The sequence below is a fragment of the Oncorhynchus mykiss genome, chromosome 18 (genome assembly GCF_057628025.1).
Source record: "Oncorhynchus mykiss isolate SJ-2025 chromosome 18, ASM5762802v1, whole genome shotgun sequence".
Lineage (NCBI taxonomy): Eukaryota > Metazoa > Chordata > Actinopteri > Salmoniformes > Salmonidae > Oncorhynchus > Oncorhynchus mykiss.
Window position 1 is genome coordinate 68,541,115 of NC_143039.1, and position 25,000 is coordinate 68,566,114.

General features: G+C 43.1%; 1 protein-coding gene across 1 annotated transcript in view; it reads left to right on the forward strand.

Annotated features, from left to right (window-relative positions):
* Window positions 1-25,000, forward strand: part of LOC110496654 (gamma-aminobutyric acid type B receptor subunit 2) — a 445,152-nt gene that overhangs the window by 98,063 nt on the left and 322,089 nt on the right. The window contains exon 2 of the mRNA XM_036953439.2: window positions 12,206-12,343. Coding sequence (XP_036809334.2) covers window positions 12,206-12,343 — 138 coding nt within the window. The remainder of the gene's footprint in view (window positions 1-12,205; window positions 12,344-25,000) is intronic.

Here is a 25,000-nt window from a genome sequence, read left to right on the forward strand (position 1 = left end):
GGTTAACACCGGCCGTCTTCGGCAGTACTTACCTACTTTGTTCAGGGTTAACACCGGCCGTCTTCGGCAGTACTTACCTACTTTGTTCTGGGTTAACACCGGTCGTCTTTGGCAGTACTTACCTACTTTGTTCAGGGTTAACACCGGTCGTCTTTGGCAGTACTTACCTACTTTGTTCAGGGTTAACACCGGTCGTCTTTGGCAGTACTTACCTACTTTGTTCTGGGTTAACACCGGTCGTATTTGGCAGTACTTACCTACTTTGTTCTGGGTTAGCACCGGCCGTCTTTGGCAGTACTTACCTACTTTGTTCAGGGTTAACACCGGTCGTCTTTGGCAGTACTTACCTACTTTGTTCTGGGTTAACACCGGTCGTCTTTGGCAGTACTTACCTACTTTGTTCAGGGTTAACACCGGCTGTCTTTGGCAGTACTTACCTACTTTGTTCAGGGTTAACACCGGTCGTCTTTGGCAGTACTTACCTACTTTGTTCTGGGTTAGCACCGGCCGTCTTTGGCAGTACTTACCTACTTTGTTCTGGGTTAACACCGGCCGTCTTTGGCAGTACTTAGCTACTTTGTTCAGGGTTAACACCGGCCGTCTTTGGCAGTACTTACCTACTTTGTTCTGGGTTAGCACCGGTCGTCTTTGGCAGTACTTAGCTACTTTGTTCTGGGTTAGCACCGTGGTCTGTGTCTCTCCCTGAGAGTGGTCGTGGTGTGCCTCTGTGTCTGAGCCCAAAGAAGGGGCAGTGACGGGGGACTGGATCTGGCCTGGCCTTCTCCTCTCTTCTCTTCTATTCTTATCTCCCCTTCTCTCTCCATCACTCCATCCACCATTAACCCCTAAACATCTCCGCTGTCTGAATAGTTTCTGATGAATACTTCTGTGATTATGTCTCCAAATCACATGCTAAATATACAATAGCTGTCAAAAACCAAGCTCTACCAAGCTCCACCAAGCTCCCGGCCCGGCCACCTCCTTTATTTACCGCTCAAAGCGGTGCTGTGTGGGTTGCTGTGGCAACCCGGCGCTGGTCAAAGCACCGCTGGTAAGCCAGATTGTGTGGCTGTATGTTCGACAGAAGTAGAGGGAGAGAGAGAATGAGAGAGCGAGAGAAAGAGGGAAAGGGGACTGGCCTGCATGTGTTCGACAACGCTCAAAGCATATCCCCCTCCCCCATCTCTCTCTATCTTTCCCTCCCTCTCTGGTGGAGAAAATAGCCCTGGCATAGTGCTGGTTGGCCACCACTTTGTGACCGTTGAATGGGAGGCTTTTGGCTGTGATTGGACCAGGGTGAGGAATAATGGCTAGGGGGGTAGAGTGAGGTCACATGTCTCGTTCCCGGGTCTACGAACAAGTATTTCATCACAGACCTCACTGGAATGTACTGTATGTCTGTTTCATCCGATCTCCTAGACCTATAGTATTTGAAGAAAAACTATAACTAGCATGCTGTTTACATCTGAAGGATTCACAGGGAAGGATGATGAAGAAGGCGTGGAACAGGAGTAGTAACAGGAGGCTGTAGGAGAAGCCGTGTTTGAGGGCTTGTGTGAAACACAACAGTTATGATAAGGCAAGCAAGGCCTCAAACGGCCATATTCCAATTCAATCAATGATGACATTTGTTCTGGAATTGAATGATGTATCCTCTAGTTGTTGTCATGGACACCTAAGGGAAATAATCAGTGTTAACGTCATCTATTACTCCAAGTAGGGTTTATGTTTCAACAACACCTCTTTCCCTGTGGCACTGTAACTAACAGAACAGCTGGACTGCCGTAGTTTTGTCTTTGTATTTATTATGGATACCCGTTAGTGGCTGCCGAGGCCGGGGTCCTACTCTTTAAGGCAGTCTACATTATAATACAATTATTAAACATTAAAATAGAAATTTCAACATATTTCGCAATACATTTAGTGTGTTTTCTCCCTCCGCTGCTCTACTACAACACACTATCCAGGTGTGCCACACTATCCAGGTGTGCATGTGTGTGTAGTGTGTATGTTATGTGTGTATAGTGTGTATGTTATGTGTGTTTGTATGTGTGTGTTTGTACCTGTGTGTGTGACTCTTCACAGTCCTCGCTATTCCATTAGGTGTATTTTCATCCATTTTTTAAATCCGATTTTACTGCTTGCGTGAGTTACTTGCTGTGAAATAGAGTTCCATGTGGCTATGGCTCGATATAGTACTGTGTACCTCCCATAGTCTGTTCTGGACCTGGACTTGTGGGGTATGCATGGGCGTCTGAGCTGTGTGCTAGTAGTTTAAACAAACGGCTCGGTGCATTCAACATTTCAATACTTCTTACAAAAACAAGTAACCATGCATTATATTAATATTAGCTCTACGTGTACATACTTTTTAAAAAATATATTTTTATTCAAGTTTTACAAAATATACAATATACTACCCTCCCTTCCTCCCTCCCTCCACACACTCCCTGCCTCTTGTTTTTTTAAATGTATTTAAAGATAGCCAGGGGCACACTCCAACATAATTTACAAACAAAGTGTGTTTAGTCCGCCAGATCAGAGCCAGTAGGGATGACCAGGAATGTTCTCTTCATAAGTGTGTGAATTGGACAATACTTTTGGGTGTCACTCCACTAAACTTGCATCTCTGAAGTAAAGATCTACTGACTCTGGGTACCTTTCTTCCCCAGACAAATGTGGTAACAACCTGATTGATTGACGTAAAACAAAACTTTGATGAAAACAATGGCATAGATTGAAATAGATAAAGGAATTTGGGTAAACTGTTCACTTTTACAGCATTAATCCTTCCTATAAGTGACAGTGGTAAGCTACCCCATCTCTGAAAATCTGATTTGATTTGCGTAAGGAGGGGAGCAATGTTTGCAGAGAGCATGTAAAAGAGCATGTAATGAACAAGTTACGTTCACTCCAAGGTATTTGAAACCAGAGCGGCTAAGCTGAAAAGGCAAGTCTGTCTGCTGGATGTGTAGCACTGGAATTGTAGACATGCATTAGCCATCCCAAACATGTAGTTTAAATAACAACTACACAAGGCAGTATTAGTCATTTTTATCAGTTCAATACTGTTTCTGCAGAGTAGAAAAGGAATGGCAGCAGGGGGAAAAAGGCCCTGCCACAAAAATCAAAACATACCTTCGACTTGGAGGGTAGGCTAGGTTAAGCTTGCTACCTGGCAAAATAGTAGGTCATAGATTCAAGATAAGGGTCAGAAGTGACTGTCCAACCTCGTGGGAGTCGAACTGTAGCTTCCCCCCGTCATGTTCAATGTGGAGACGAGCAGGGAAGCGGAGTGAGAATTGAACTTTTATCTGAGGTTGCAAGGTTGCATTTCACGTCAAGTAATTTAGCTCTTTTTTTGGTGACAGTCGAGCTGAGGTCAGGAAAGATGAACACCTTGAGTCCGCAGAAGTGTAGCTGGTCTCTGCCCTTCCTCTGGAGGATGCACTCCTTGTCACGGTAGTAGTGAAAGTGGCCGATAAACACTCTAGGCTTGGAGTTGACAGCTGCGCCCGCTAGAGAGGGGCCAATGCGGGGGGCTCTGTCCAGCTTCGGGGGTGATGGAACGATGGCTGGGCCCAGCAACTCCGCGAAGAAGTCTGAAATGAACTCATGTAAAAAGCAGTCCCCTCCTTCAAGTTTCTCTGGTATACCAACAGCTGGAAGATTGCAACAGCGAGAAGTGGATTCCAGGTCATCGGTCTTGTCAATCAGCTTTTGGTTTTCGGAGCTGAGACGGGCGACCGTTTTCTGAAGGGCTACTATGTGGTCACTGTAGTCACACAGGTCATGTTCAAAGCCATCAAGCCGGCGGCCTTGTTCATCTGCAGCGGCTCGGACACCATCCAGGACGGTGGAGAAGGCGGCCAGAGCAGCATCGATGGCAGTTTTGAGCTGTGACAAGGGTAGTTGTCATTTACGACATTAGAAACACACAGAGGTTCTGAAGAACTGTGGAGAGTGACCATCATGGTTGAAACATTAGTTACAGGTCTTTTGCTCCTCAGATCGTGTGACATTTGAATCAAAAAGGTAACTTACGAACTCATCAATCAAATCCGATATGTAAGAAAGTGTAATGCAAACAAAAAATTGGGCTAAATGAACTAATGCGCCTCATCCACAAGCTTCTTCTCCATTCACATGCTGAACCGGAAGCCTACGTGTACATTTAAGGGCCAGCCGTGCTGCCCTGTTCTGGGCGAGTTGTAATTTTCCCAATTCCCTCTTTGTGGCACCTGACCACACAACTGGGCAGTAGTCCAGGTGCAACAAAACTAGGGCATGTAGGACCTACCTTGTTGATATTGTTGTTCAGAAGGCATAGCAGGGCTTTATTATCGACAGACCTCTCCCCATCTTAGCTACTGTTGCATCGATATGTTTTGACCATAGCAGTTTAAAATCCAGGGTTACTCCAAGCCATAGTCTCCTCCTTTAGTTGAGGTTTAGGGTTTAGTGAACGATTTCTCCCAAATACAATGCTTTTAGTTTTTGAAATATTTAGGACTAACTTATATCTTTCTACCCATTCTGAAACTGACTGCAGCTCTTTGTTTGGTGTTACTACAGCTACTTCTCACTGCAGTAGCTGATGTGTATAGCGTTGAGTCATCTGCATACATAGACAAATGGGCTTTATTCAGGGCCAGTGGTAGGTCATTAGTAAAGATTGACAAAAGTAAGGGGCCTAGACAGCTGCCCTGGCGAATGCCTGATTCTTCCTGGATTATGTTGGAGAACCAATACCATTAAAGAACACCCCCTGTGTATAGCAGGTGGTGTAAAGCCATAACATATATGTTTTTAAAGCAGCAGACTATGATCAATAATGTAAAAAGCCGCACTGATGGCGGACTGAAGATGGTGGACTGAACTTAGTTATGTAGAGCACCTCAAGATAAAAACGTAATATTCAATAACGGCATATTAGACTAAATATTAGCAATCTGGTGGATGATAATCTTCAATCTGGATGACAACACAAAATAAATTTTAAGACTAGAAACATTTATCGACAAGTATTACGGAAACAAGCAACACCCAAACATGACAGAGAGTAAGACAGGGGAACCTATTTCAAAACGAAAACTTGACTCTTCTACAAGACACAGACAATTTAATATTTTCACCACCGGGAATGGTAAAGGTCGAAACCGATCTGTTAAAATCCATAAATGAAAAACTGGGTATACTTGAATTAGTCAGTAAGGATATAAAAGAGTTTAAGGCAGGCCTCGAGATGAGGGATGAAAAAGCTGCGACATTGGAGAAAGATACAAACAAGCTAAAAGGGACAGTCAACAAGTTTGAAACCAAAGTTAATGAACTTAAAAAGCAGAACGCCGTTCTGAGAGAAGCCTTACTTGACATACAGACTAGATCCATGAGAGAGAATATAGTACTTACAGGTATCCAAGAGAAAGAAGGAGAAGTTCCTGAATCTGTATTTAGAGAGTTCCTCCTTACAGAGCTTCAGATTCCACGCAAAGCTATCAACAAAATCCAACTTGAATGTGTACACCACTTCGGAAAGAGAAGGCAGAGGTATGAACGCCCAATAGTTGACAAATGTGCTTTCTTTAAAGATAAAATAATGGTGAAAAGCCTGGGTAAAAGACTTGCTGGAACCTAAATTGGCATGAAGGACCAGTTCCCGAAGGAAATTGCAGAACGGTGTAAGGTTCTGTATCCAATGTTCAAGGAAAATAGATTCAAAGGGAAACGAGTACCTCTCGTCGTTGATAAACTATATATTGATAACCAGTTGTTCAGAGACACAAAGACGACTCCATGGCTGCAAAGTTCTTATAGATGAGGAAAATGATGAAACACAATTCTAGCCCGGTTATGGATTGTAATAATACAACAAAAATATAGCATTTCTATCTATCTTCAAATATAACTAATTGGAACACAAAAGCACTAATTCAACATGGTGAAGATAAAAACTCAGTAAACAGAAGGCACAGTATGTGTGAATGGTGGGGTGTGTGTTTTTTTAATGTTTGGGAAAGTGTGGTGTTGAGTGAGAAAGGAAATGGTTGCATATCCCAGAACCAATGTTTGATGAATTAATGAATTACACTTATTTATTTATTGTCCTATCATGGGGAGCTACATTTTAAAATAAATTATACATCTAATTTATTTATTTATGATCCTATATTGATGGATCGGTCCACAACCCTATACTCTAGACACCCACCTGAATGACCCAGATACTAAGGAGAAGTCCCTAACTGTTTTATGGGCCTGCTGTAAGAGGTCTGTATACAGCCAAAATGCGGTCAGAGACCTAGAGCAGCGCCGCCCCCTCAAGATTCTGAGCCTGCATGGCGGGGTTGGTCCGGCAAAGCCAAAGCCCCCTGAGGGGAGAGCATAATATACAAGGAAACTCTCAAAGCTGCTAATGCGAACCTTGATGACCTTGTACCTAGCCGGTGGGGATTCCAGTGGGGTGACCCACCCAGGCAGTGCTGGCAACACTAGCTGCAGTAACCCATGGGGAGGGGGTCACACCCGGACATTCAGAGAGGGGGCATATTATTGTGGCACTGGAGGAACAAAATCAAAAGCCTGACTGCATGGAGATCCTTGGGAATATGGTCAGTACTGGGGACCATGTTGTGGGTGTTTCAGGGAAAAGGGGAACATTTGACCTCCATCATCTACGACGTGACAATGGTTCATAAAATCACCTCATTTCTGCCCATTTTTTTGCAGTATTGCAGGCCCTCTCATACAGCTGCAACTGTATATGCTTTCGTAAATTCTTGAGTTGGGCTCTGGGATGATGCAACTGTTCTTTTCTACTGAAACAATAGAATACTATGAAATATCGGGGACACCAGGCCTGGTTTTCATAGCTGATTTTGAAAAGGCTTTTGATAAAGTGCGAATGGAGTTTATATATAAATGCCTAAAATATTTCAATTTTGGGGAATCTCTTATAAAATGGGTTAAAGTTATGTATCGTAACCCTAGGTGTAAAATAGTAAATAATGGCTACATCTCAGAAGGTTTTAAACTGTCAATTACCAATTAAATGGTCTGACGGAGATGTGGACATACTCGGTATGCAAATCCCAAAAGAAAGATATTTTTTATAGAAAGAGCAAAACTAGATAAGCTCTTGCGACCATGGAAAGAAAAATACCTGTCTATTTGTGAAAAAATCACCCTGATTAACTATTTTGTCATATCACAGTTTAGCTATTTGCTTATGGTTTTACCTTCACCTGGTGACCTGCTTTTTAAATTATATGAACAAAAAATATTCAATTTGATTTGGAACGGCAAGCCAGATAAATTAAAAGGGCCTATTTATATAACGAATATGAATTCGGTGGGCAGAAATTATTAAATATCAAAGCATTAGACCTCTCACTAAAGGCATCAGTCATACAAAAGTTATACTTCCATCCAAACTGGTTCTCTAGTAAATTGATAGGGATGTCTCATCCCATGTTCAAGAATGGTCTTTTTTCCTTTATTCAGATAATACCTGCTCACTTTCGGTAGTTTGAAAAGGAAATCATCTCTAAAATACTGTTATTTTTTTTAAACAAGCCTTAGAAAGTTGGTTGCAATTTAAGCTCTGCAGATTTTTCTGTGAGGAGGCAGAGTCATTAGATCATTTATTTTGGTATTGTCCATATGTAGCTCATTTTTGGTCACAGGTCCAGGAATGGCTGAAGAATTGCAACATTTGCCTAGAACTAACACTACAGATAGCAATACTGGGTGATTTGAAAAGCCATAGTCAATCAATCAATAATAGAATAATTATTTTAGCAAAAACATGCATTTTTAATTTACAATCTGTAGAAGCTATGAGAATACAGTTGAAAAACACAGTTGAAAAATATATGGCAAATAGAAATCCAAAATGGATGAAGAGATGGCCAATAGGAGTGACAATATAATTCGCTGTCGTCCTCAGTAGTTTGTATGTTGTCATTTTGTCACCTCTTCTACACTCACTATACAGAATTCAAAATTACAATGTATTTTATTATTTGGTAAATTATTCTTGGATGTGTAGGTTTGGCGTTTGTTGTTGGCTGATTGTTAGCACTTGGTTGTCTATAGCTACATCCTATAAGAATGGGCAGATGAATCTGTAGTTATATTACTTAAACTGTATTTGACATTAGATCCTCTCCAAGCTTTACTGGAATGTAGCTCTGAATATAGACTGCAACACCACCCCCTTTGGTATTTCTGTCTTTTCTGTAGATATTATAACCATGTATGCTTGTATAACCATGTATAACCAGTATATCATCAAAGGTATTATCTAAGTGGGTTTCAGAGATAGTCAGTATATGAATGTCCTCTGTTACTAGCAAGTTATCAATTTCATTAACCTTGTTTCTTATGCTACATATGTTAATCTTACGGATCATTGGGACACTACCGTCCCACCTGGCCAACATCCGTTGAAAATGCAGAGCGCCTAATTCAAATTACAGAAATCGTAATATTAAACATTCATGAAAATACAAGTGTCATACATCATTTAAAAGCTTAACTTCTTGTTAATCCAGCCGCGTTGTCAGATTTCAAAAAGGCTTTACGGTGATAGCACACTATATGATTATCTGAGGACAGCGCCCCGCAACACAAAAGCATTACATACATTTTGCAACCAAGCAGATGCGTCACTAAAGTCAGAAATAGCGCTAAAATAAATCACTTACCTTTGAAGATCTTCCTCTGGTTGCAATCACAAGGGTCCCAGTTACACAACAAATGGTCCTTTTAGTTCGATAAAGTCGTTCTTTATATCCCAGAAAAGTCTGTTTCATTGGCGCGCTAGACTCAGTAATCCACCGATTTCCCTCATTCAAAATGCATACAAATGAATCCCGTACGTTACCAATAAACGTCTTCCAAACATATCAAACAACATTACTAATCAATCCTAAGGCACCCTATTATGTAATTAAATTATCAAATTTAAGACAGAGAATACTGGAGACCATTACCGGAGATAAATAACAAAGTACTCACCGGACCGCGCTACAAACACCACAGCCAAAATGGGAGCCACTTAGAAAAACTACAAATTCTAGCTCATTTTTCAAAAAACAAGCCTGAAACTATTTCTAAAGATGGGTGACATCTATTGGAAGCCCTAGGAACTGCAATCTGGGAGGACTTCCTTTTATATTCCCAATCCCAACCATTGTAATCAGAGGTGAGCTGAAAAAAAAAATTCTGGACGGATTGTCCTCGGGTTTTCACCTGCCATATCAGTTCTGTTATACTCACAGACATTAACAGGCAGTTTACTTTGGGCACCTCATTCATCCAAACTCCCAAATACTGCCCCCTAGCCCGAAGAAGATAATGTGGGCTATTTTTAGCACTTTTCTGTGATTCTTGATTGTTTTGCTGATTGTTTTACTGAGCGGCTTAGCAGAAGTAGACATGACAGTAATATTTATGTTTGAGCTGATAGTGGAGGGTGAGCTGCACACAGCAAAAGTCCTACTAGGGCACACCACCTTGGTGCTAACAGTCTGATTAATTCAATGCCAAGAGTGTGCAAAGCTGTCATCAAGGCAAAGGGTGGCTACTTTGAACAATCTCAAATATATAATATGTTTACATTTATTTAACACTTTTTTGGTTACTACATGATTCCATGTGATATTTCATAGTTTTGATGTCTTCACTATTATTCTACAATGTAGAAAATAGGACAAAAAAAGAGAAAAAGAAAGATGCTTTAATGAGTAGATGTGTCCAAACTTTTGACTGGCACTGTATGTGAATGAGATATTTCTGTATTTGATTTTCAATACATTTGCAAAAATGTCAAAAACATGTTTTCACTCTTCCATTATTGAGTATTGTGTGTAGGTGGGTGAGATTTAAAAAAAATGTTTGAATCATTTTTGAATTCAGATTGTAACACAAGAGCATATAGAATAAGTCCAGGGGTATGAATGCATTCTGAAGGCTCTGTACGATGTACCAGTGTATGCACACGTGTGCCTTGTGGAGCACTGGTTAAGGGATTATGTTTCATTTATACAGGAGGCGGAGGAAGATACATCAGGTTTTTTGGAAATTTAAACTGTACACATTTTTTTACCCCAAAATTAATCAATCGATATTGTTGTCATTTAACAACAGTCAATATACTGTACAAAAATTAGGAAGTCGACACTCCAAGCTATTTGAAAATGAAATCAGTAACTGGAGCTGTGTTGCAAGAGAGAACCTATACCCATAATGCTGCCAGAAACATAATTACAAAAATTATCGAGAATGAAACACAATAAAGGCCGAAGGATTATTTCCATTGAGGTCCTCCTGTTTGATTTCTCGTCCCACAACGGCGTCTTGGAAGAACATCTCATTCAGACTACATGATCTTAACAAGGTGAAACCACCTCAAAAGTGTAGCTTCACTGCATCAAGGTGGACAATTGCCTCCGAGCTCTTTATACACACAGGAGAACATCCTGAATTGACTGGTAATAATAGGGGCAAGAAGTGATAGGAATATCATTACAAACTCAGAAAATCACAGCAAAACTAGTTAGGGAGCTCACATAGCAATCAAAAGACTATCCATTTGTTTCCCTCGCTCTCTCTCTCACTGTTCTCTCTCTCTCTCTCTCTCTCTCTCTCTCTCTCTTTCTTTCTACCCCTGTTCTCATCTCCCTCCCGCAGTTCTACAGAGCCAAGAACCGGTGCCATGGTGATGGCTGCATTCTGCAGTAGCAGCAGTGGAATCGTCTCTCTCCCTCTCATCTCTCTCTCCCTCTCATCTCTCTCTCCCTCTCCCCCCTCTCTCTCTCTCCCCCCTCTCTCTCCCTCTCCCACCTCTCTCTCCCTCTCATCTCTCTCTCCCTCTCATCTCTCTTTCCCTCTCCCCCTCTCTCTCCCTCTCCCCCCTCTCTCTCTCATCTCTCTCTCCTTATCCCCCCTCTCTCTCTCTCTCCCTCTCATCTCTCTTTCCCTCTCCCCCTCTCTCTCCCTCTCCCCCTCTCTCTCTCATCTCTCTCTCCTTATCCCCCTCTCTCTCTCTAATCTCTCTCTCCCTCTCCCCCTCTCTCCCTCTCATCTCTCTCTCTCCCTCTCATCTCTCTCTCCCTCTCCCTCCTCTCTCTCCCTCTAATCTCTCTCCCCTCTCCTCCTCTCTCTCTCATCTCTCTCTCCCTCCCTCTCCCCCTTCTCTCTTCCCCCCTCTCCCTCTCATCTCTCTCCCTCTCATCTCTCTCTCCCTCCCTCTCCCCCTTCTCTCTTCCCCCCTCTCCCTCTCATCTCTCTCCCTCTCATCTCTCTCTCCCTCCCTCTCCCCCTTCTCTCTTCCCCCCTCTCTCTCTGCTCTCGCTCGCTCTCTCTCACACATCATTTTGAGATATCACATCAAGTGCTACACTTGGACTTACATGTATGCATTGCATATCTATAGGAGGCACATGTATTTGTAGTGTATGTTTAGGCTTCTGTATATAGTTAACATAGTCTGTCTGTGTGTGCCTCACATAATTCTGTCCTTTCCAAATGAAAACTTTCCCCACAAACAAAGGTGAGGTCCAGGTGACACCCTAGTCCCTATGTAAGGCACTTCATTAGATCAGAGCCCTTTGAGCCCTATAGGGAATAGGCCCATACTACCGTGCTACAGTAAGAGGTGTGCAGTACAGAGCACAATTAAATATGTGCTTTCAACGTTGCATGCCAGCCACTTCCCAGCCCAAAATAGTCTAGAAAAATGTAATGCAGCTTTTAATCTCTCTCTCTTCTCTCTCTCTCTCTCTCTCTCTCTCTCTCTCTCTCTCTCTCTCTCTCTCTCTCTCTCTCTCTCTCTCTCTCTCTCTCTCTCTCTCTCTCTCTCTCTCTCTCTCTCTCTCTCTCTCTCTCTCTCTCTCTCTCTCTCTCTCTCTCTCTCTCTCTCTCTCTCTCTCTCTCTCTCTCTCTCTCTCTCTCTCTCTCTCTCTCTCTCTCTCTCTCTCTCTCTCTCTCTCTCTCTCTCTCTCTCTCTCTCTCTCTCTCTCTCTCTCTCTCTCTCTCTCTCTCTCTCTCTCTCTCTCTCTCTCTCTCTCTCTCTCTCTCTCTCTCTCTCTCTCTCTCTCTCTCTCTCTCTCTCTCTCTCTCTCTCTCTCTCTCTCTCTCTCTCTCTCTCTCTCTCTCTCTCTCTCTCTCTCTGCCAAACCTCCTATCTGTCCCTATGCAGTGTGACAACGCCAAGGGATTGAGGGCCTTCTTCGACGCCATATGCTACGGACCCAAACACCTGATGATCTTCGGAGGGGTGTGTCCTTCTGTCACATCCATCATCGCTGAGTCACTGGAGGGGTGGAACCTGGTGCAGGTAGGACCAAGTCTGGTTGTTATGAGGAGGATGATTGGTTGGTCTGTTCCAGCTGGATTTGACCTCTTTTTGGGTGTTGTCTTTCTATTTAGCTTTGGTGCGGTTCCCTCTTGATATGAGATGGGACAAATGCGAGTTTTGAGTTGTTAGGATGCGTGTGTGTGTGTGTCCGTGCGTACCCGTGCATGTGCAAAGTGTATGTATGTGTGGGCTTGAGGTTGGATCCACAGTGACAGGACATGCACGTTTGCTAATTGATTAATTTGTACGTTTGTTATTGGCTGAGCCCATAGTCTTATGGTTCTGTAGATGGGGTCTGGGCTGGGGTCTCTGAGAGGTCCTAACTCATGGCTTAATCCTTCATTAACCTCACCAGAGGAAATGTCTAATTGGTAAGTCTTTAATCCGAGACGATCCTTATCCATTTCATAAACCCAGAGACGGAAGAAAACAGGAAATATCGAGGCTGTGCCGCAAATGGCACCCTTACCCTGAATAGCCCTATGGGCCCTGGTCAAACTAGTGCAGTACATAGGGAGGAATGCACTAGTTTGTTTCTCGTGTTATCATGTTTTTTCTCTCTCTGCACTGTTGGGAAGGGCTTTTCATTTACCTGTCTTATATCAGCTTGATTGCGCTCAGATGGGAAGGGCTGAAACATTTGAGGTGTGTCCTTAAAAACATGATTCAAAGTGCTAATTTCAGGCAACACTGGTGGGGATATTTAAGATCAACAAAAAGCTGGTTTTAGCAGTAACACGGTTGGTTATGGAATTCATTTTGACAGCGGAAACTCAGCATATCCAGCCGTGATGCACACTGTCCATATGAGCATGGGACTAGAGTAATATGCTTCTGGTGCCTGTATACTTCGTATTAAGAAACATAAAAACAAATGCCTTTTTGTTTTATTTGATAAAAACCAAGCATGGTCTCCCCTCCTCTCAATGAAGGCTGTTTTTTCCTGCCCAATGCAATCAAGTAGGCTAGTCAAGACCGTCGATAAAGGGTTTGGCTCTTGACACGGCTTGGAAATAAATCTTAATCACGGTAGCAAAACAGTGAGCTGACATTCCCTTTTTATCTGTGTATTGTAGGCAGTGTGATCTGTAAGATGGTTGAAATATGTTCATAAAACATTATATTTGGGAGCAGTATAACGGTGAGTGGACATTCTCCCTTTCTCTTTATATTGGATCTTTGTCCAGCCACTGTGAAACGTCTGGATGTGTGTAAAACCCTCCATTGTCGGGGGAGGGTAGGGGACGCCATGTGTGACTGACGTGTTTTCCGTTTGCTCCCGTGGTATTCTTAAAGTTTATGTGAATTCTGCAGCAGAACCGGTTTTATTTTCAAATATTAATTTGGTGATCCCTTTCCGTAAAAACCAAGACTACTTTGCTTCCGAATGCCAGCATGTCGACCAAGCATAAGGCCAAGAGCATGACTTTGAGAAAACCCGGCCTACAAGACCCGCTCTCATCACCGCCCTCTCCTGAGTCTGAGGGCCCACACTTTACCCGGGGGCGCGGCTTGGCCTGGCGGCGCTGAAATGAACATTCTCGAGGCCATCAAACTACTACGCTCTGAGATAGTTGAAATGAAAACACAGGTGGTTGCTACGATTGAGGCCAGAATACAGGAGGTTTCTGATACTTTAAAAGCAGATTTAACCATCCTGCGGAACGAGACTGTGCCAGCAATCACATTACTCAAAACAACAACTTACACACTACAACGATTGCAGCACTTGAGACCTCCGCTACTAATGTCTCCGATTTAACTACATCCCTGGAGGCTGAAGTTAAACGCCTAGCTGCGGATTTGAAAAAGGTGAGGGAGAGCTGTGTGAGTTTAGAGGGATTCTCTTGCCGCAATAATCTGAGACTTGTATCAGTCCCAGAGTCCGCGGAAATGCATCGCGCCACGGATTTCGTTTCAGGGCTGCTGAAGGATGTTCTTGCCTTAGATGAAAAGCCCCTGATTGATCGAGCCCACCGGTCGCTGCGCCCAAAGCCCCGGGATGGGGAGAGGCCCCGTGACATAATTCTTCGAGTGCACTTTTTTCATGAGAAGATGGAGATCCTCCGACGAGCCCGCAATACCACAAGTGAGCTTTCAAGGACAGAGCTTTTCCATCTACCAGGACTACTCCCCCACTGTTTCCAGGCAGCATGCAGCTTTCGGACAGGCCAAACGAGTACTTCGGGACCATCCAAGTGTGAAGTATGGACTGCGATTCCCGGCCCGTTTATGGATATCTCATGAGGGTAAAGATTACACATTTGAATCTCCGGATGAGGCTATGGCTCACATTCAACGTCACATCAAGAAGTCTTGAATATGCTCACAGTTCAGCAACTGTTGCTTGCGAACTGTGGATAGTAAGTACCCCACTTGTGGTACAATTATGTTTAGATATAACAGGCTAGTCTTGTATAGTTGGTGAAACTATTCAGGTTTATTTGATGTGATCTAATGTTTTGATCATCTAGTGTGCGTGCCTTATCTCGCTCACCTATTTAGTTTGTTTACACATTGTCTCAGTGACTCAAAATATTTTTGGTTATTTGTTTACTGCATCCATTTGCATTGAACCAGTAAACAGTAAATGTCTCCCGAGGCTACACGGTTTCTGGGGCCTCACTTTAATTTTAAAAGTTTTGAGCGTCATTTATGCCCAGCAAACGTTCAACGTTGCGTACACATAGTTTTTTGGTATTGGTTGTAAGCTGTCTCAGCTTCAACTAGACTACCATTATAATTACTATTATTTTTGATTGTTTTACTACGATTTCCTTACTTCAAATTAGATTTTTGGCTGAGAGCCTTTATACATTTTATTTATTTTCTCTCTCAATGCCTGTTATAAGACTGGGAATATAATTATATACATCTACAAGTGGTGCTTTTGTCATTCCGTTTGCACAAGGGATTCGCCTTTTTTTTGTTTGAAAAAATACGTACAAATCTTTCTTTTTGCTGCTTGATCCACTAACAAAACACGACTTTAAAGAGCGGGACTGTGGGTTTAGGTTTAAGACCGCACTCTCACAGACATACTGTGCGAAGAGAACATGTTCTATTTAGGCTTGTACCTCGTTTGGGGAGGTATTGTCTGGGATGGGGGGAGGGGGTGGGGGGGCAGGTTGAATTGTTCAGTTCTAATTTTGTCATTCTGTCTTTTTAGTTTTTTTTTCAGTTTTTTTTTCTGTACTTTTTCCAAGCATTTACATTTACATTATTACTCTGAGACAAGTTATTCCGGGGGTTTTGGGCGCTCATCGCTTTTCCATTCTATGCTCTAATGACAGGGTTGAATAACGGGAATGCCCAGAGGGGCCGAAATAATACGATCAAGTACATTTCTTGGAATACCAAAGGGGTTAACAACCTGGTGAAGCGTAAGAGGGTGTTGACACACTTAAAGGGTTTGAATGCAAATATTGCATTTCTACAAGAGACTCACTTGAGGACTGGTGAGCATTTTAGGATGCGTAAGGACTGGGTTGGTCAAGTGTTCCACTCGAACTTTCATAGTAAATCAAGAGGTGCTGCTATTCTGGTTGATAAGGCTACTCCCTTTGTAGCTTCTGAGGTTATTGCTGATCCTAAGGGACGATACGTCATAGTAACCGGTGAACTGTTTTCTACCCCTCTTGTTTTGGCTAGTGTTTATGCTCCCAATTGGGATGACACAAGTTTAATTTCTTCCTTTCTGTCTGCTATTCCCAATTTAGATTCTCATTTGTTGATTTTAGGGGGAGATTTCAACTGTAAAATGTCCCCAGTTCTTGACAAGTCCTCACAAACAAATACAGGCCCATCTAAATGTGCCCTACTTATTCAATCCTTTCTTCAGAAATATGCTATGTTTGAGGCCTGGCGTTTCCTACAACCTACAGATAGACAGTTTTCCTTTTATTCTCATGTTCATCAAACATACTCCCGGATTGATTACTTCTTTTTGGACAAAAAACTTCTGCCTAACCTTCGGCAGTGCACTTACTAGAGTATTGTTATCTCTGACCATTCACCATTAGTGCTTGAACTAGAGTTTCCACAGCGACCTCCTAGGTGTTATCAATGGCGTCTCAACCCCATTTTACTCTCAGATAAGGAGTTTGTCAATTTCATTTCTTCTGAAATTACCTTATTCCTAGAAACTAATTCAACACCAGGTATGTCCTGCTCTACCATATGGGAGTCTCTCAAAGCATACCTACGTGGCCAAATTATTTCTTATACAGCCAACCAAAACAGAGTTCGCTCCCAGCGACTTCGGGACCTGAGCGAGTCCATAGCCACATTGGATGAGAAGTATGCTACGGATCCTTCCTCTGATCTGCATAAAGAGCGCCAACTACTCCAATCTGAATTTGATGAGCTTTCTACCAGGCAAGCTGAACAGTTACTCTTGTGAGCTCGATACAAAGTCTATGAACAAGGCGACAAGGCCAGTAAACTCCTTGCGCATCAGATCCGTAAATCTGAGGCCTCACGCTTAATCCCACAAATAAGGACCCCGTCTGGTGCCACCACAGTTATACATAAAGAGATCAATGATCAATTTAAACAATTTTACTCTGCGCTATACACCTCTGAATCCCCTCAAGACCCCTTGTTGATTGACTCCTTCTTTAATGGCTTGAATATGCCTTCAATTGATACAGACTCCCATGACTGTCTAGAAGAAGAATTTACGCTTGAGGAGATTGCAACAGCAGTGTCCGCAATGAAAAGTGGGGGTCCGGGTCCGGACGGTTTTCCAACCGAATTTTACAGGACGTTTTCTGGTCTGCTTTGCCCATTCTTATCTCGACTATTTGCAGAGTGCCTCAATACTTCAAAGCTACCGCCTAGTCTTTATCAGGCTTCAATTTCATTACTACTAAAGAAAAACAAAGACCCCCTGGAATGTGGATCCTATCGCCCAATCTCGCTTTTAAACTGTGATTACAAAATCCTAGCTAAACTTTTAGCCATCCGTATGGAAGGCTTGCTGCACCAAGTAATACACTCTGACCAGACTGGCTTTGTGAGAAATAGGCATTTATTTTTCAATATTAGGCGCCTTATGAATATACTGTACTCCCCAGCGTCGGAGGACCCGGAGGTGGTGGTCTCACTTGATGCCGAAAAAGCGTTTGACCGCGTTGAGTGGGATTACCTAACAGCTGCCCTTTATAGATTTGGCTTTGGCCCCAAATTCATTGCGTGGATAAAGATTCTTTATTTTTCCCCCATGGCTTCGGTACGGACGAATAACTTGTCCTCTGACTATTTTCCCTTGCACCGCGGATCCAGACAGGGTTGCCCACTCTCCCCCTTGTTGTTTGCTTTGGCAATCAAGCCTCTCGCCATTGCACTACGCTCTAATGATGCCATTCAAAGCATAATCAGGGCGGGCTGGGAGCAGAAAGTCTCGCTATATGCTGACGACCTCCTTTTGTTTATCTCCAACTCCGATACCTCATTGCCACGTGCCCTATCTGTTCTTAAAAAGTTTGGATCAATCTCAGGGTACAAGCTGAATCTAGGCAAGAGTGAGCTTTTTCCGGTAAACAAGGCTGCTTTAAAGTGCTCTTTTACAAGTTCTCATTTCAGCATTGTCCGGGATCAATTCACTTACTTGGGAGTAAAAGTGACAAGGAAATATTCAAATTTGTTTCAGGAAAACTTTGTTGCTCTAGCAGACAGATTGAAACAATCTTTTACTTTTTGGAATTTGCTACCCCTTTCTCTTATCGGAAGGATTAATGTCATTAAAATGAATGTGTTGCCCAAATGTTTATATTTATTTCAATGTTTACCCATTTTTATTCCAAAATCTTTTTTTATTTCACTGGATCAAACATTCATGCATTTTATTTGGGATGGCAAGGTACCATGGATTGGTAGAAAACATTTACAGAAGCCTAGGTCATTGGGGGGTTTAGCTCTACCAAATTTTCAGACATACTACTGGGCTGCAAATTTCAGAGCCGTTCTGTACTGGCTGCAGACTGATCCTACTGGCCCTAGACCACTCTGGGTCCAGATGGAGTCTGAATCGTGTAAACCTGCAGCACTTTCCTCTGTGCTGTGCTCGTCTCTCCCAGTGTCCCTAGGCAAAAGGTGTGCCAACCCAATTGTAAAGCAGTCTCTTAAAATTTGGAATCAGTTCCGTTTAGCCTTTAGCCTCCGAGGCTTTTCTCTATCAGGCCCAATCAATCAGAACATTTTATTTCCTCCATCTTTGAATGATGGGGCTTTTGGCATTTGGCACTCACTAGGCCTTTCCTCGCTAGCCCAATTATTTAACGATACATTTGCCTCTTTTTCTCAGCTGCAGGAAAAGTTCAATCTCCCCCAATCCCACTTTTTCCGCTATCTCCAGACTAGAAACTTTGTCAGGGCTAACACACCTGGATTTCCCAATAGGCCTGCGAATACAGCTATAGAGAGCATCTTGGAGCTGAAAAAGCTTCCTAGGTGCGCAATTTCAGATGTATATGCAATCATTCACCTTCTTTGGTGCCTTTAAAGACTCGATGGGAAAAGGATTTGGGGGAGGAACTTGGGGAAGACGCCTGGGAATCTGTGCTGCACAGGGTGCACTCGTCCTCTTTTAGCACTAGACACAGCCTCATTCAATTCAAGGTGGTTCACCGTATCCACTGGTCGGGGCCCAAACTTGGAAGAATATTCTCTGATTTTGATCCTACCTGTGTCAGATGTAAGGTGGAACCAGCCACACTGTTGCATATGTTTTGGGGCTGTCATAAACTGTCAGGTTTCTGGGAATTAATATTTAAATGTTTCTCTGATATATATGACACTGTTATAGATCCGTCTCCCCTTACAGCCCTTTTTGGAGTACTGCCCATGGGTTCCCCCCTATCAAGAATCCAGTCGGACACTGTTGCTTATACAACTCTTTTAGGTAGACGGCTAATACTACAGAACTGGAAGATGGCAGCTCCCCCATCTTATAAATATTGGGTGAGGGATGTGTTGTGCTCTCTGAAACTAGAAAAAATTCAATTAAATTCACGTGGGAACCCCAAACTGTTTGATGAGGCTTGGGCTCCATTCCGGTCTTACTTTAAACAGTCCATCCTCTGATGGCATTCCAATTAATACTAAAATAAGTCTGTGACTTAAGGGTTGGAGGAGCTTCTCTCTGTGTTTTTGCTGGGGGGGGGGGCATTAAGGTCCATGTGCTTATTGATTGTGATCCGCAGATGCCTTGTTCATCTTGCCCAGGCAGAGACTGAAGTGTGAGCTTGTTTTTCCCAGTTATTTTTACATTTTGTTCACGTCTACATGAATAATCATTTTATTTTTTTATTTTAAAGCATTGGAAACGTTTTTTTTTGTCCAGTGGATGGTCTGCCTGTGGCCATGACTCTCTGTGAGTGGTTGCATTTCTCCACCCTTATCCCTTGACTGTTTACAGGAACAATGGTGAGGTGTTTGCTCTGTCCCTGTACTATAGATTGCCCTTTAACCTCTGTAGCCTTCTGCCTGGTGTGTTTAACTTGTCTAAAGTATGGTATCTTTAAAGCTATTTTTTTATTTGTATTTGTATTTGTATTTTTTTTCTAGTTGAGTATATTATTTATATTGCTTTGTCTTGTCTGTGTGTGTGTATGTTCAAAACTTAATAAACAGAGTTTAAATTTAAAAAAATAAATCCATAGTCTGCATCAATGTTTTAAAATGATATGCCTACAGGGAGCAATTATGGTGCCTGTAAGTGTATTTAGACTATTTAAAACTAGTTGTTGTTTCATTTTGTTTAGAATTTGACTAGAATTATTCACTCTCTTTTTAGGCCATATCAATAATGAGTTTTATCTTGCCTATTGACAATATTTGGCATGTCCATGCTCAGCCATGTTGTAATTTACAGTAGACCTAGCCTCTATATCAGTGTGCATACTATGTAGGCCTATATATTTCCACATTGAAGCCATGCAATTACTTAGAACAATGTGGACTGCAAACAGGTTCAAGGAAACGTATTTAGCAAAGATGGGCTAGGTCTACATTTTATTAATTAGTTTCTGTAAGCTATTTAACAAACTATAACGGACTAACATTTGGAATTGGAGTTGATTCCAAGCAATACATAAAAGACCGTAAATACACAACTTGAAGCAACTACATATTTAGCCATGGCGCACCTTCCGATTGGCCAGTGAGAGGCCAAGACTCTCTATTCATCAAAACCCAGCCCCTTTGTGTCACTGACAGCACTGCGTCGATCATTTTTTGTAAATAGCAAAAAGGATTTCTGTCACACCCCTGAACCTATAGCGCTACTGCCAGCTCTTTGATTTACCTTTGAGTTATGCTTGTTAAAATTGAGCCCTGAAAAGTCAGTGACTTTTTTCCAAGCCTTGAAGAACTGTCATTATGGTGAGATATTGTCAATTAATGGTGAGGAAGTGTAGTGGTGGTTGAGTACAGTCATCTCTGTGGAAGAGGGCCTTGGTGAACATACACCCCATGGCAAGGTGTGCTCTAAGGCCATTCTTCAAGGTCTGATTGAAGCATTTCACTCCTCCATTGGCCTGGGGGTGGTAGTATGCTGTGCGGACGTGTTATTTTCTAACATCAGAAAGATGACAAAGTCCTCTTGGACCTGACTAGTGTCCCCTTCAATTAGTCATTAGAGGCTGACTCTTGTCTTTAAAGTTCACTGATTCAAAACCTTTGTGTTTGAGAATGTAATTGCAGTCGGATTGGCAAAGACTCCAAATGAACCGCTAAATTAAATGTACCCCAAAACCATACTATTCAAGGACTTCCATTTTCAATTCCAAATCCCTGGACCTTCATAGGAGGTGCAGTTAATCGGCTTGACTCACTGATGAAACTCAAACTGCTTTTGGATAATTTACACTACCACTATGTTCTACTCTGGTTTCTTTGCAGATCCAGATTGCACTAGGCTAGCTAGATGCCTCTCTCTCCATCTCCCTCTCTGGGCCCATTGACTTTCATCTGTCTCCCAGTGGATGGAAGCAGACCCTGTGCCAGGAACAGGGCAGGGCTGCAGGAGGCTGCCTGGCTCCAAGCTGCAGACGTAGGCCAGTGCATTGGGCCCTGACGTCAGCAGCCAGTGGGAGGTGCATTACTTTCCATGTCTGATCTATATGTATCAGCCTCATAAGAATTCTGTGAGGAGAGAGGAAGCGAGGAATAATATGTGTGGGAAGTTTTCTGGGATACTATATAGGCATGGGAACATATTGATTGTTGCTATTATCATGGATAAAGGGAATTCGAGACATTTGAGGGGAAATGCATGATTGAGTGAATAGGTGTAACCCGGCTTTTGAATTGAGGCATTTTATTGGAAAATATGCATATTTTCCATGGCTTCTAATGTGCTGCCCTAAATGAAAAGAAAAAAAAGGTCATTTCCATATAAAAAGCAGAGACAGCTAGACAGTATTTAGACAGTGTCTATTAGCAACTTCACTGGACAACAATTCCTGAGAAATGTTTCATTATACAGTATATTCATTTACATATTTGTAAAAATAGACTTTTAATCAAGGAAGTGCCCCCACCACACACACACACACACTTGCAATGTTGCAGAACCATGATCAGTTTGCAGGCCCCATCTGCCATTGAATTTATAAAACTACTGATCCTCAAGCAGCTATCTCACTCACATCCTGATTGTGGCTCACGTCTCATGGTATTGTTGAAGATACAGGCTCATCCTCTCTGCTAAGCACCAATTACTCTTTATAGCAGTGCTGTGTAGAGTACAGTAAGCTATGTGGTGATGAAAATGACTGCAAAAGCAAATTAAATGGAAGATAAGAATGCTACGAGGGCAAATAGACAGATGGTAAACGAGGGATGGAGAGATAGACGGAGGACAGCAAGCTTTGAGCATTGGCTGAGAGAGAGAGAGAGAGAGAGAGAGGGAAAAGAGGGAGAGGGAGATAAAAAGAGAGGGAAAAGAGGGAAAGGATGGAGAGGGAGATAAAGAGAGAGGGAGAGAGAGAGAAAGAGAGAGGGAGAGGGATATAAAGAGAGAGGAAGCGATAGAGAGAGAGGGGGAGGAAGAGAGAGAGAGAGAGAGGGGGGGGAAGAGAGAGAGAGTGAGAGAGAGAGAGAGAGAGAGAGAGAGAGAGAGACAAAAACAATACGTTTGCGCTTCAAATAAACACACACTTTTCTTTCCTCAGGGCTGTAGGGTGAGACCGGGATGCACTAGAACAGGCTGCAGCACCCTGCCTCACCCTACTAGAATCTGAAGTCAAATGTCTACATTTTGCTGATGATCTGGTGCTTCTGTCCCCAACCAAGGAGGGCCTACAGCAGCACGTATATATTCTGCACAGATTCTGCCAGACTTGGGCCCTGACAGTAAATGTCCAGTTGCCAGGATCACAAATACAAATTTAATCTAGATACCGTTGCCCTAGAGCACACAAAAAACGATACATACCTCGGCCTAAACATCAGCGCCACAGGCAAGAAGGGCCTTCTACGCCATCAAAAATAACATACAATTCGACATATCAATTAGAATCTGGCTACAAATACTTGAATCAGTTATAGAACCCCTTTCCCTTTATGGATGTGAGGTTTGGGATCCACTCACCAACCAAGAATTCACAAAATGGGACAAACACCAAATTGAAACTCTGCATGCAGATTCTGCAAAACTATCCTCTGTGTAGAATGTAAAACACTAAATAATTCATGCAGAGCAGAATTAGGCCGATACCCGCTAATTATCCAAATCCAGAAAAGAGACGTTAAATTCTACAACCACCTAAAAGGAAGTGATTCCCAAACCTTCCATAACAAAGCCATCACCTACAGAGAGATGAACCTGGAGAAGAGTTCACTAAGCAAGCTGGTCCTGATACTCTGTTCACAAACAGATCCCACAGAGCCCCAAGACAGCAACACAATATGACCCAACCATCACAAAAAAACAAAAAGATAATTACTTGAAACATTGGAAAGAATTAACAAAAAAACAGAACTAACTACAATGCTATTTGGCCCTAAATAGAGAGTACACAGTGGCAGAATACCTGACCACTGTGACTGACCCAAAATTAAGGATAGCTTTGACTATGTACAGACTCAGTGAGCAAAGCCTTGCTATTGAGAGAGGCTGCTGTAGGCAGACCTGGCTCTCAAGAGAAGACAGGCTATGTGCACACTGCCCACAAAATGAGGTGGAAACCGAGCTGCACTTCCTAACCTCCTGCCAAATGTATGACCATATTAGAGACACAGATTTCCCTCAGATTAAAGAGACCCACAAATAATTTGACAGCAAATCCAACTTTGATAAACTCCCATATCTACTTGGTGAAATACCAGTGTGCAATCACAGCAGCACGATTTGTGACCCATTTTGCCACAAGAAAAGGGCAACCAGTGAAGAACAAACACCATTGGAAATACAACCCATATTTATGTATATATTGTTTTGCCTTTTGTACATTGTTTCAACACTATATATAGCCATAATATTACATTTGAAACGTTTGTGAGTGTAATATTTACTGTTAATTTTTTATTGTTTATTTCACTTGCTTTGGTAATGTAAAAATGTTGCCCATGCCAGTAAAGCCCTTTTGATTGTATTGAGAGAGAGAAAGAGATAGAGATAGAGAGAGAGAGGGGGAAGAGAAAGAGAAGGAGAGAGAGGCAGGGGGGAGAGAGAAAGACAGAAAGGGTGGGGGGGCAGAGAAAGAGAAGGAGAAGGAGAAAGAGGGAGGGGGAGAGAGAAAGACTGAGAGGGTGGGGGGGAAGAGAAAGAGAAAGAGAGAGAGAGGGAGGGGGGAGAGAGAAAGACAGAAAGGGTGGGGGGGCAGAGAAAGAGAAGGAGAGAGAGGGAGGGGGGAGAGAGAAAGACAGAAAGGGTGGGGGGGCAGAGAAAGAGAAGGAGAAGGAGAACTAGGGAGGGGGAGAGAGAAAGACAGAGAAGGTGGGGGGGAAGAGAAAGAGAAAGAGAAGGAGAGAGAGGGAGGGGGAGAGAGAAAGACAGAGAGGGTGGGGGGGAAGAGAAAGAGAAGGAGAGAGAGGGAGGGAGGGGGAGAGAGAAAGACAGAGAGGGTGGGAGCAGAGAAAGAGAAGGAGAGAGAGGGAGGGGGAGAGAGAGAGACAGAGAGGGTGGGGGGGCAGAGAAAGAGAAGGAGAGAGAGGGAGGGGGGAGAGAGAAAGACAGAGAGGGTGGGGGGCAGAGAAAGAGAAGGCAAGAGAGGGAGGGGGGAGAGAGAGAGACAGAGAGGGTGGGGGGGCAGAGAAAGAGAAGGAGAGAAAGGGAGGGGGAGAGAGAAAGACAGAGAGGGTGGGGGCAGAGAAAGAGAAGGAGAGAGAGGGAGGGGGAGAGAGAGAGACAGAGAGGGTGGGGGGGCAGAGAAAGAGAAGGAGAGAGAGGGAGGGGGGAGAGAGAATGACGGAGAGGGTGGGGGCAGAGAAAGAGAAGGAGAGAGAGGGAGGGGGGAGAGAGAAAGACAGAGAGGGTGGGGGCAGAGAAAGAGAAGGAGAGAGAGGGAGGGGGGAGAGAGAGAGACAGAGAGGGTGGGGGCAGAGAAAGAGAAGGAGAGAGAGGGAGGGGGAGAGAGAGAGAGACAGAGAGGGGGGGGCAGAGAAAGAGAAGGAGAGAGAGGGAGGGGG